The sequence below is a fragment of the Cystoisospora suis genome (assembly GCF_002600585.1).
Source record: "Cystoisospora suis strain Wien I chromosome Unknown contig_5545, whole genome shotgun sequence".
NCBI classification, from domain to species: Eukaryota; Apicomplexa; class Conoidasida; order Eucoccidiorida; family Sarcocystidae; genus Cystoisospora; species Cystoisospora suis.
The window spans coordinates 505-13399 of record NW_027158335.1 but is presented as its reverse complement, the minus strand read 5'-3'; the positions used below and the strand labels follow the sequence as shown (position 1 = coordinate 13399).

The window sequence follows — 12895 nt, the reverse complement described above, 5'->3', positions numbered from 1 at the left end:
CGGGGCACTGGCGAACCCTTAGTTTCTAGTGGGGCCCGTTGTTGTGCGGCGGGCGCTGCAGTTACTACCTGTTGGTGTTGCAGTCATAACCGCTACAGGGGAGAAATCTGCAGGAGTGACTACTTCTGACCCTACTGTCGTCATATAATGTGCCCAGAACAGCCCATCTAGAATAGTTAAACAACGCAGAACTAGGGTCATTGGTCGACCACCGAAGGCTCTCCGGGTAGCATATGTAGCCGAAGTCGGTGATATGGCTCCTAAACCAAGTACAGGTAGAGTATACAGTTCCGGATGTTCAAGAACCCAGAATGGATGTGGCTACAATACACTATCACTTGAATACATAGAACCACAGAATTCTGTATGGAAACGCAGATCTAGTCAAATCGCTGCATGGGCTCCACTTGAAATAAGGAGCGTCGGTAAGGAAACATACCTGCCGTAAAGGTAGTGGGGGCCGCGCAAGCATACACCATATCCGCCGTGGCAGCATTACTGGTTCTTGAAAAGACAGATGTACCACTAGTTAAATATGAGCTCCGTAAACTATGAATACCTAGAAGAATAAACATCCAGCGAGCCAATCAGTGGATTTTGCATTCAAAGTCATAAGACCAGTACCCAAGAGCGCATACACTGTGCTACCCGTAGCACTTCCGGACACGGATGCTGTACTCTGGATAACAAAAATAGAACCCAAGCCTGCTAGGAGGGAAAGGACCGCGTCAGTATCGCGGAACACTACTTCTGAAGCGCATGTGTATAGGTGGAAAGAAGTTCATGTACCCCGTAGACAGCTAGCATAGGGACAGGGGTCATACGTAAACCATGTACTGCAACACTATCCTTATAGCTCGAAAGCAGTGATGGAGCTGACCGTCTGAAAACAGCAAGCTGTGTGTTTTCCATAATGACGTCAGCGAGCAGGAACGGGCAGGTAATCTCTCATGCAATGCTGCTGTTGCCGCGCTACCTGGGACGTTGGCTTCCTGGCTGAATCAAGGGGACAGACCTCCTTACACTCCTGACGCTGCTGTACTGCGATCGTCACCAGGGATTCCGTCACCACCAGTCCGGAGGAAGGCGTTTCTCAGGCTGGCATTCTCGCATGGTAAGAGTGACGGTGTAGCATTCCGATGCCCTCCGCAGAGAAAAGAACAACAGATGTTAGCGACTGTTCAGCACGAAATGGAGCACATGTTTATTCCTCCAGACCAGACAGAGCACAGCAGGTCGCGGCAGTAGCCCCTTCCCTGACGGGCACAGCTGTACATGAAGTGCACACACGCGGTGCGTGACAAAGAGCATTCTCGCAGCATTTCACTGGAAGTAATGGCATAGGGAAGGGACCCAGCACTGCATGTTCCTGCGGGTGAAACGACGCAAACGCAAACAGAAAAAGAACCGCGCTAACGTATTTTTCCAGTTTGAGCTGTTAGTGCGCGGGAGTGTGCCTGCCGACACCTATAGTCGTTAGTACTGTAAGTCCGGTGCCGCAGTGAATGTCTTCTCCCTCGTACGTCTTACCTTGTAAATGGTGGCACCTCGTATGCCGAAGTGGAAGTGTGCCAGATGCAACTTTTTTTTTTTTGCGATCGAGAGATTCCCTTCTAGGTTTCAACAAGTTAGCAACGCCCCACTTGGCATCCGTCTATTGTGTCTCTTCTATCCGTGTGAGCTGTATTCTGTGTTTATCTTGCTTTCAGAAGGGACAGTGAGTACTGCAGGTCTCGTCAATCTTTGTAGCTCGTCCTCTTCTGATTTGTCTTCCCAGGAGTAACGAGAGAGTCCAATTACGTTGGACAAGGCAGACAAAAGAGTACGGACGACAAGAAGGAAGGAAAGACCTGGGCGGCACGGCGGTGCGCCAAGCAGTCAGCCCTCGTGAGCGGGCGCATGCTAGGAGGCAGGGACGGGGGAGCCGTTTGTGGAGTGAGGAGAGTGTGGAAGGCGAGAATGGCATTGCGGATGGCAAATTCATATACTCGTCCACTGCACGACACATGAGCCCGTTGCCGACCCGACACACGTTATGTAGAAACTACGAATGTCTCTCGCATAAGCGGCACGTAATCCCTGGCTCAAACCCGTTGTTAGCCTACACAAGAACGTTTCGCGGCACGTGAGCATCGGTAGGTCCGTCTCACTCCTCGACTCCCCAAAACCGTTGCTCCCCTTCGCAAACCACCACCTGTCCCCGGCGGCACTGCTAGAGCAGGGGTTCCACGCTACCCGTTAACGGATGCCTGATCGTTCTATGCACGTGCGAGCTGCCACCCGCCAAACGCACCACGCAGAGTGAGCCTCAACAGGGTGACTCACGGGCAAGACGGCCGATCTGTCCACCGGTAGCTGGTGTTTCTGACGCTGTTTGCCGCTTGTAAACTACAATCAGCGCCAGGCCGATACAGGTCCCTGTCTATTGTACCCTGAACACACCCTGTCTAGAATCTCTCATAGTTTCCTAGTATAACACGCTCTCCTCGCAGACGGCTCTCCGATAGTTCAGGGTTTGATTCCCTCTAATCCGTGAGCCCCCGCAGCAGCGGGGAATCACTGCAGCAGAGGAACGAGGATCAGTGCAGCAATACTGGACCCGCGTCCACTGTCGTCGTTGATCAGCATCCGACTGGGTTTGGTTTTCTTTCGAAGGGTCTGCCAGTCATGGTGATGTCCTCGTGCACTCTGACATCTGTTTTGTGAAGGACCGTTAAACCACATTCAGAAGGGAGGCTCACCTGTTCTTTGTCAATTGCATCAAACGCCTGAAGCGGCTTCAGTTCCTCATTTCGCGTTTCTCCACTTTCATAATGGCAGCAAGACATCCACCCTGCGTCAGCCGCGCCGAACCGCGGTTGCCCATTTCGATCCCTGGTTGCGTGGCTGTCCGGCAACTTGAGAGGCACCAGGCCGAGAAAGGATTCTCTTCCAGATGAAGCAAAGATCTTGAAGCAAGCCCAGACACTGCCGATTCTGCAAGAGTTCAGGGGAATCACGAAAATGTCATTCGTAGAAGATCTCGCCACGGACTGCACGTTGAAATCGCCCAAAGCGGCTTGTGGCCCTGTAATCGACTGCCACGATTCCCCCAGTGATTTTCCCGACGCTCCACAAAGTGTGTGTGAGATACCCGTTGATCTCTTGCAGACAGCTCACAGCCCTGGCGCTTGGGAGACGGGGGCTAAGGAAATTCAGCAGATGCGACAGAAGAACTTTGAATCTGAGCAGGAACATGAAACAGCCAGCACTGACCTGGTCTCCGTGTCCTCTCGGCTATTACGACAGCGGGAAAAGCGGGAGAGAAAACTGGGGCAGAGGTTGTCGGACCGCTCAGTATGAGTGAGAGGACCAGCGAGGTACATCTTCTTGGTTTTCCTCCATCTACACCTCTGCACCGCAGCCGAGGTACTCGCTTCTTGCGTAGGCGGCGTGGATCTTCCCGCTACCCGCGCGTTATTTCCCGTGACAGCACGCACGCTATAACGAGCCGACCGCTGAGGAGAGGCACTCGCGTGACAAGCCGGTCACTCACTCGTACGGAGTCAAAGCGCTTTTTTTTACTCACGAGTGCGTCAGAAGCAGAACGGGACGAAAAAGTGGGAATTTCCAAAGGGTTTAGGGTGTGGGCACCGGTGAAGACTAGTTACTTCAGAGAATAGTTGAGTCTTGCAGGCACGCAAGGGTTAACTGTCCTCTTAACTACTGTTCAAATTTCCTCCTCTTGTGTGTCGGTGGGGTATCGGTCTCAAAATTCTGTCCGCTCTAGAGCTAGAGGAAACGCCATGACTATTTGTGGTCATCCGCTTGAAGCTGGAAGCTGGAGAGGTTTGAAGTTACTCTCGTATACTGGCCAAAATAATGGAGCACGGGTACTTCAGAAGTGCCGAAAGAAGTATAAAAAGGAGCAGGAAAGCCAGAATAGGATCTAAAGAGTGTTTAGAAGCACTCTTTCTTTTGGGGGTGCGTAGAAGTCCCAGGAGGAACGACCTCTTACGGGCTCTTTTCGTCCGGAAGCCCCTCACTCCCGCTGCCTGGGTCGCTAGCGATCGGAGTAACGTGTTGGGACCAACAGGCATGGCGCGTCACACTGAACGCTGCCAGCCAAGATCGTCTGCGCTTAGTGATGACCGAGCAGGGTGGCCGGAAGGGGCAGGACGAGCAGGAGCGAGCATGGCGATGTCTCTTTCACCTTTTTGCGATATTCGCTCCTGGTGCGCTTACTGACGAGAGACGGTTATCTTACGCTGGTAGAGGGTCCTGAATGAGATGGCATTCAGCAAAGATGCATCTTGTTTGGAGGGGGTGGTGGCTCACCGAGCTAACCCCCAAATCCTTTGATTGGACGTCGTGGCTTCTAAGCCTAGACTTCCCCGTCCTATGATACATTTATCTGTCGGTTCTTCTTGCGTCTTTATTCTGATCCCTTGTTGCCGGTTCGAAGCCGCACTCCGGCTCTCCGGGCTTTCAGCCCTGCCACCAGCTCCATGTCTTTCCAGGGCACACGCCCCATTAGCCGAGCGGTCGCAGACAGGACCGCCAGCCATTCAGGGCTTTGGATGTCTGTCACTCGTCCCAGACTGTTCGTCTCTCCCGGTTGCGACTCGCGGTTTCTTTCATGTTCCATGCGCAAGATCTGGTCTGACCAGAGCTGGTTAGTTTCATGGTCTTTGCGAGGCCACTTAGGTTGGCTGTCGTGCTGCTTCAGTGGCTGTGTCACACTGCTGGATCGCGGGACAACACGGAGGACCCCTGACACTTGTACCGGTGAAATTCCTCCCATCGTCTTTGATTTCAGATTGACGTTCAACACTCTGACTTCACTGATTCTATGAAGCGTTTGCCAACATGCCTGTTTGAGGAGGAAGCTCGGGCGCCGTCGCAGGTCCAGTCTCCTACCAGCCCGCACGTGGTGAACTATTCCACGGGACTGGAGAAGCAAGCGTGCGCCGTGGCTGACTGCGTCTCCACCGCGCCAGCAAATATGAGTGTGAATCAGGTAACTGGAGAACCGGCCTTCTCGCCTCGCTTCTTGGCAGAGGATTCAGATGACAGCTCGTGTTCCCCCTTACTTGTAGACGAACAGGCGACTTTGGCAGTGATGTCACAAGGCTTGGAACACCCCCTCAGCAATCATTTACTCACCAGGGAACCAGAGACCGCTGTCTGTGGCTCGGAAAACTATGCTGAACAACGGGACAACATACCAAAGCATGGGTCCGGGGAGCCGACAACGACTTCACCGCAAGTGACTGTTCGCCCGCCTACGGTAAATCGATACGGGGAACTCTCCGGCTTCCCGCTGATCGTCACCATGGGGTTATCTCCCGAAACTCCCGAAAACAACGAAGAAGGAGCGGAACCGTGCGCGCATGATGTTGAACCGGATTTGCTTACGGACTCTTCAGCCAAAGGCTGTACAGGCGAATCCTTAGGAGCCCCTCTATTTGTACAGCCGGCTGAAGTGGCAGGTCTTCTTTCGTCAGCGATCACGCCGCCGACAGAAACTGATGAACCTGGCCCTCAGTTCGCAGCCAATCGAAACCCCATCCAACCATTCGTGTTTGGTGTAAACCTCGATGCATACCTATTGCCAGCCGATCCTCCGGCGCGAGGCCTTCCCCCTCTGCCTCCCGAGCCCGCGACCCGTCACGGGAGCGCACTTTTGGAGAAGGCATCTCCCGAAGACCTCTGTCCAGGCATAGACTCTTCTGCAAGTTCGCTGGTAGCCAGCAAACCAGTAACGGAAGCAGGGACCGATTCTTTGCCCAGATGTGGTGGCACTAAGGAAATGGGTGTGACCCCTAAGACAGCTCCTGTGGTCAGGCAAATCACTGCCACGGAAAAGGTCGAGAGTGGGGTGGGCGGGCCTTTCAGCGGCAGTCTGGGAGTGAAGAGAGACAATACAATCAAGAAGGCTCCAACTCCGCCATTAGAGAGTTTTCACCAAGTCAGCATAAAGGTGCACCTGCCTTGTCAGCTGGATCAGAAACTCCTACGTGCTGTTGTACAGATGATGCCTCAGCAACAAGAGCTCGAAATTTCTTCGATTCATTTCCCGTACACGTTCTCAGTTCGGATCCCCCCGTCCATTCTTGAGTGCCTTTGTCGGGGAGGAGATGAAGGTGACGATAAGACAAGGGAGGATCCGCGCAGGAACACTGGTGGTGTGACGGTAAGCGAGCTTGTGAAAGCGTGTGCTGACTCTGATTTGCCACCCTCTATCGAACGTGTATACCAGGATCGCACTGCAGCGATACTGAAAGGAACATGTATCAAAATTGTTCACACGACTCCCTTCAAACAGTGTGTCTGCGAGACCGCAATGGAGTTTTCTATTCACAATCTTTGAGAGCGTCTTCGTCTCTGTACTTAGGTCCTGCGAATCGTGGTGTACGGACATAGTCCGCAGACCTCGGCGACCAAAACCACCGGGTTGGTTCGCCCTTGGTCTTCATCGAGCCAAGAGGAAAGCGGTACAAGCGCCGCGGAAGAAACCGGCGAGATGAAGGGTTTGAAGTGCCGCCGTGCTCTAAGCCGAACTGCTTCCCCTGTCATTTCTAAACGGAGTACGAGCGTCTCGGCTACTAGATCTGGAATTCCCATTGGCTACGTCAACGTACCCTTGAAGGCCCTTCTAGCTCGGGGAGACAGTACGGGCCACGGCATCACCTGGCTAGCGCTCACCAAAGTAGATACGACGAAGCTAGCGGTAAGCGGCTTTCGACACACGGAGCCTCATCCACAGGTGTATGTTTCACTGCTTGACCACAGCTGACTGGAGCGTGGAAGTCTTTTGCTTGGTGTGTATCTTTCATTTCTGTGCACAGCCCCTGACTCCCTGGCAGCTCGATTACTACAACGACAGCTTCAATCGCGCAGCCAACACGTAAGTGCTGCCGGTGCTTACGTGATAAGTTGGGGTGCGCTCATATGCTTCAGTCTGGAGGAGAGCGTGTCTTTTGATTTTCATCCGGGTGCAAGGTTCAGATGTACGGCCTGGTACTGAATGCGTGCAAGTTGATCCGCATTTCGCTTTGTATCGAGAGATCGCCGACATACTTTATGTGATTTCTCTCAACTGCGTGCAGGGGCCTGGAATTTTTGAGACCGAAGGTGGCCGTCTCATTCAAGCTTCTGACTCCTGAGGGAACACCGATATCGGTAAGGTGTGATCATCCAGTCCTGCTGTAAGGCATTTCTTGCTGCTGTTTCAGCCACTCCTTACTCCTGTTTCGTACTCTCACAGGTAGAGTGCCCGTTGCGTGTGTCGTCGTCTCAGACTCCACTATTTGAGGGCAGGTCTCCTTTGAAGCGCCTGCGCCATATGGAGAAAGAACTGGAGCAGATCTACATTCAGGCCGTAAGCGGAGCCTTCCCTGAGCACGTGTGGAGCTTCGTCACGTATTGAGTCGGATACTGCAATGGAGTGATTGCCTGCTTAGACCTCTTGAAACGATGAATCGGTGTGGTTTTACTCAGGACTTGGAAATTGAAAGACACAAGACAGCACTGAAGGAGGAGAAAAGGAATAAAAAAGGAGTCAAGGTGCGCCATCAATTATGTTGCCATCTGCTGACGTTTCTGTAATGGCAGGCGTCCTCTTCGCTGGCACTTTCGTCGGAACAACATAGTTCTCATACTGGGGGCATGTAGTTCTGTGCTAGTAGGACACGTGTTCTACAGGCACGTGGTACTCTCGTATGACCGTGAGAGCGGATATGGGAAGAGAGAATTACCGTTTGCGGTTGAAGCCGGCCTCATGGTTCGGAGTACAACTGGGTGTCCACAGCTCTCAAGCTGGCGGTACAGTGACGTCCTGGTAGGAGAAGTGCTTCTCCGCCAGCTAATACCATCCCGTTATCTGTATGAGACGAGGTGGATGTAGACGACTGCCGTCTTTGATCTAGTGAAAGCCGGCTCGGGGGTCGGCACTCCAGTCGGATCGACAAACCGCACATGCTCTGCCGTGTAGAGGCGCGCTTGCAGGTACCCAAACAGTCGGTATTATATTAGCCTCTGTAGGAGACGATATAGAAGTATACGATTGCCGTAGCCTAAGTGTAGCGTAATTGTTTGCTGTTTGTGTTACCTTACTTAGGCGTATATTCGCGACTTCGACTCTCCTGAGTTCGCACTGCTGGAAAGAGACGTAAGTTGTTGCAGCATAAACACTGGAATGTCCAAGCTCCGCGTCAGCCTTTGCACGGCAATAGTAAAGAGGCTGTACAGTGGCAAGGCAGCTGCTACACAAGAATCTTATAGATAAGATGTGATGGTTCCGCATTGTGTAGCGACAGCCTGCTTTGTGGTTATCATTGCTGCAGCATTTACGTTCCACCCGTGCTGTGCAGTGCAGTGGCGCGTTGCCAGGAAACGTGTCTCCCAGACAGACAAAGACTGTCTTGTCATCTGCATTTGACCGTGTGAAACTATATGAGTGCAGTGTAGTGACAGCGGGCCTTGCAGCAGGCGCTGGGGTCGACTGTATGAAGAACCATGTGTAGTATAGCGTCGCTCTTGCAGCAGAAGTGCCCAAGAGACGGGAAGTATTATTGTTCCGTGTGTGTGGAGCGACGTGGAACTCGACAGCTGTCGTCTTAGTGAAATCACACGTAGCCAACCCTCATAGTGCAGCTGCTCATGGTGACGCGCGCCTCATCTGTCCCAACTGCCGTCAAGTTGGTCGACACTTTTGAGCGTCGCAAACAATGAAAGTGAGGCTTTCTGATTCCATGTATTTGCAGTGCCAACGACTGAAACGAGAGCTGAAACTCTCTGAGGAAGGCGCTAAGACGGGTTTCGCCACAAGAGAAGAGACTATCCGGCGTCTTCAACATGTGGGTCTTTCCAAAGTGTCGCGTGCATAAGGTCATGAACACTCCACCTTGGTTTGCGGAGCATGGGCTTCTCCACGTAGTCGGCCTTTATCGGATTTATCTCACTTGCAGGTCTGCGCGGTAACTCAAAAAGCACATTGGCACAAGGTTGTTAGGCCTGTACAAAGGAAGGCGTCAATGTGGCAACAATTTTAGACACAAGTCACCGGACTAAATGCTCTGGATGATCTGTGGGTTGACGGTGTCTGCCGTGAATTGTTTTCCTAGGACCTACGCACCGCAAGGCTGCTTATACGTTCGAACCAACGCCGTCCCAAAGCCCCTGATCGGTGTTTTCAACCAGGCCAGTCCGGCCAGACAACTGGCGATGAAATGGAGAGCCAAGACGAAGATGCAGCGCAGAAGACGGTACCGACCGTAGGAGGCCCCGGAAGGACACGCAGTTCGGCCTCAGTGTCTTGGGAGATCAGGAGGCTGAGGAAGCGTATCACCGAACAGGAACAGGCTCATCAGGAGACGCGAAAGCAGTTGGAAGAAACGGAGAAACAGAAGAATTCACTCGAAGCTGAGCTCAAGGCCGTTCGAGATCAGCTGAATCTTGAGAGAAGCAAGAGTAAGGTGCAGAGACAAACAATCGCTGATTTGCACGCACTGCAGCCTCAATTTCGAGAGGCAAGAAGACGTGCATCAAGTACAGGGTCAGAAAGTAGAGAACCGAAAGACAAAGAAGTCTCTTCTTCCAAGAGACTGGGGGATACCTTTCCTGACGACCACATCTCTCTTTCCGCGCTCCGTGGGGAGTGTCGGGCCCAACTAGGAGGTGCCCAAACACGCCAACAGCAACTCCTCGCGTCTCGACGGCTGTCCATTGGTCAGCCTTCGAACGGGCGCGCCTTCGAGGGAGCCACGCGCCGACAGTCAGTCTCTTCTTTGAACCACCGTACCCGGCTACCGACACCGGGGCGGCACCGCTCTTTCTGTGGAGCTGCGATGCTCAAGGGCCTTTCTGTGGAAGACCGAGATGTTCTGAAGGTACTTACGGTAAACGTCACTGACAACAGTCTCCCGGCTCTCCGCTCGGCCCTGGGAGTACCTCTTGCAGAGACACAAACAAAAGCTCACCGCGGCGTAGGCGGCCATCTCCGCTCGACAAAGTCTGTCCTTACAGCAAAAGACCAAAATGACAAAGTTCCCGAACAGTTGAAGAGACCCAGGCCCGAGGTAGCAACCGTCGGGAAGAGTGTCCATGCCCCTCAATCAGTTGATCAGGAGACGTGTGAAGGTGCCGTTGAAGAAACTAGGAAAGTCGAGATCAAAGTCGCCAGTGGGGTGGCCAAAGTTGAAGCATGTGTTTCTTCGGGAACAGCGTATCCCTCTGTCGGCGGATTAGGTTTCACGGCCGATCTACTCGGAAACGCTCCTTACTCGGAGCAAACATTACAAGAAACCTTCTTCGCTCAACAAAATGTTGACGTGTGTCGCTCGCTTGCTCGTGTGAGTGATTCCCTATGTTATTCTGAGAGTAACTGTTCACCTAGATCATTTGAGTCCCCTACATCTTGCCAGTCTCGCGGCCCACGAGGTCTTCCGGGTAGCCAGTTGATGACAGGTGGAATGGTTGCTCCGCCGTCTCCTATTCTCGAAGAATCTGACGACCAGACTTCCTTCTCGCAGCTGGCTGAGTCGCCCCGAAGTACGCGCCGAGAGCAAGACAACAAGAGAGAAAGTCCCATTAGCGAAATGCTAAACGACGCCGCTGCGAACAAATTCGATCGGGACAAGTCCTTTGCGGCGCTATTGAATGGCATGGCGGACGCTGCCGATGCCGCTGCATCTGAAGCTGCAGAGGCTGTCCACAGATTGGAAAGTGGGCCCGCTGAATTTGGTAGCAAGGAGTCCTCCTCCTCCGAAGCGGAATGCGGCGTTGTTCGTCACAGGAGTTTCCCTGGTGGTGGTGTGTTCACGAAACATCCCTCGGTTCCCCGCCTCGATTTGCCAGACTCTCTGGTCAGCGACAGAGAGAGATTCACCCCCCCACCCTATGATCCGTTTGAAAATCGGCCTTCCGAGGCTTCCACGGATGGAGCATCACTCTCAGAGTGCTCTGGAGCTGTCCCTGATCAAGATCACGATCTGGAAGGGCATCTTAAGAGTGCGGTAGAAGAGACGACTCACGAGGTGGAGAAAGACTTTTTGAAGGAGGAGCATTCACGAGCACCCGGCGGCCTAGCGACACGGTGCCAAACAAGAGGCACGTCTATTCTCAGAGGCAACGAGCCGTGCTACCTTCCAGTTGCGGAATGCTACCGGCCCCTAGCTGGTCAGTATGAAGTCGGCACCGGGGTCTACACCCATAACGATGTGGAGCCGAGCTCTTCGTGCTCAGGGAATTCTTTCGAAGCCTCAGATGCTGAGTCGTCATCCCTCGTCACGGAGAATGAGGCATCCGGTCCCGGATTATACAGTCGCAGTCTTGTTGAATCCGGATGTGAAGACAGCATTAGTGGCGTTCGTGAACCCTGTCCAAGTGATGAATCGGATGTGCCGCTGGAAGAACCGTCAGCCAACAGTCCATTTCGCGACTGCGCAGAGAAATTCGAGATCACAAGCTCCTCTGGTGCGTTGAACGCTCCTGGAGTTGATGCATTGGCCTCATCTCAGTCAGGCGTACTGGAGGGGCAGGTTCGAGTCCCATCCCCAATGAATGACCGTGTCCATGCAGGCTCGCTAGCGTTACCAACCTTTCCCGTAATAGTTGGTGCGGAACCTGGTAACATGAAGAATGGTTTGTCCCAGGTCTCCGACAACAAGTTCGTCGAGGCCAGGCCTGTGGCATCGCCCCAGGAGTGGGCGACAGAGACGAGCAGTAAAAGGATACAAAATGTTGCCGATTCCGCTCAGACGGGTACCGCGACGAATATGAAACCCGGCAAACCAACGAACTTCGTCATTAATAATATCAGATCTGCAGGAATTCCGAGGAATCCTAGACTTACGGGGCCCCTGCGCCATGGAGTTGAACGAGACGGACACGCACCTCTTGGAGGACGGGGAAGCAGCAAAGCAGCCGGCGTTACGAAGACGAAAGCCGGAGCTGGCCACAACTACAGTCCCGAGTCTGGAGGGGCTGCCAGAGCCCAAGTGAGTACCAAGCCAAAAAGAGTTTCTCCAGCGTACAGCTTGGGTGTGGCAGTCCGGTCCCCCACGAAGAAGAGTTTTTCCCCTCAACGTGCAAGAGGTGCTGGTCCATCTCGTTGCCGCGGCGAGATGACACGTCGTACCGTGGCTAGGAAAGTGCGAGTCAATTCTTCTTCTCCTCTGAAGAGAGTCGGCAGGGCTGCCCGAGCCGCTGCAGAAGCCTCATGTGCCACTCGATGTCCAAGGCAGTCGAAGAAAGCATCAAAGTGTTCAGAGGACAAGGCATCGAGTCGTACACCAGGAACTGTGTTTTCTGATGGAGACTGCGGCGCGGTAAGGCGACGAAATCATCTCAGTTCCTCTTCGGACGAAAGCTCAGTAAAAGCCAGTGAAGATGAAGGACTAGGGCGATGCGCCTCTATTCACAAGTGTCCACAATATTTGCATGGACGTCTTGGTCTACGCGAAGATAGTGTCGCCACAGCAGACCCTCCGAGCTCAAGCGTGGAGCCCCTAGAGCCACTCTATTCATCAGGGGGCCACACAGTGGTAGTTAACACCGTAGCTGATGCAGGCGTAGAACCGCCAGCACAGCGCTGCGATATAAACTGTTTAGAGCAACGAGGAGGAGAAAGCGAAGTCACCAGCAACAGGGGCTTTACAGCTCACACATCTCCCTCGAGAGTTGCCGCGCCCATCCCCACAGCTTCCTCCCGGTCAAGGCCTTCATCCCCGGGATGTCCAGTCCGCGCTGCATCAGCTGGAGCGAAGTGGCTAGAAGACAGCAGAGGCATTTCAGTGGCCACAGCTAATCTGGCACGCCAGCTTCGAGTAGAGCTTGACGAGGAATTCCCCACAATAGAGCCTTACATCTCGAACCCGGACCTGACCGTAGAAGGGCCAGCTACACTAGACCC

General features: G+C 53.4%; 2 protein-coding genes across 2 annotated transcripts; both read left to right on the top strand.

Moving 5' to 3' along the window:
- Positions 1 to 923: 923 nt before the first annotated feature.
- On the top strand, positions 924 to 1832 carry CSUI_009333 (uncharacterized protein; the record flags this gene model as incomplete). Its single annotated transcript, XM_068069449.1, has 2 exons — positions 924 to 1114; positions 1710 to 1832. Coding segments are annotated over 2 exons (264 nt in total), but the record flags the coding sequence as incomplete, so codon positions are not given.
- Positions 1833 to 4195: 2363 nt separating this feature from the next.
- CSUI_009332 (uncharacterized protein) lies at positions 4196 to 12895 on the top strand (the record flags this gene model as incomplete). Its single annotated transcript, XM_068069448.1, has 9 exons — positions 4196 to 6175; positions 6377 to 6712; positions 6831 to 6889; positions 7092 to 7164; positions 7283 to 7363; positions 7483 to 7548; positions 8102 to 8152; positions 8748 to 8840; positions 9108 to 12895. Coding segments are annotated over exons 1-9 (5889 nt in total), but the record flags the coding sequence as incomplete, so codon positions are not given.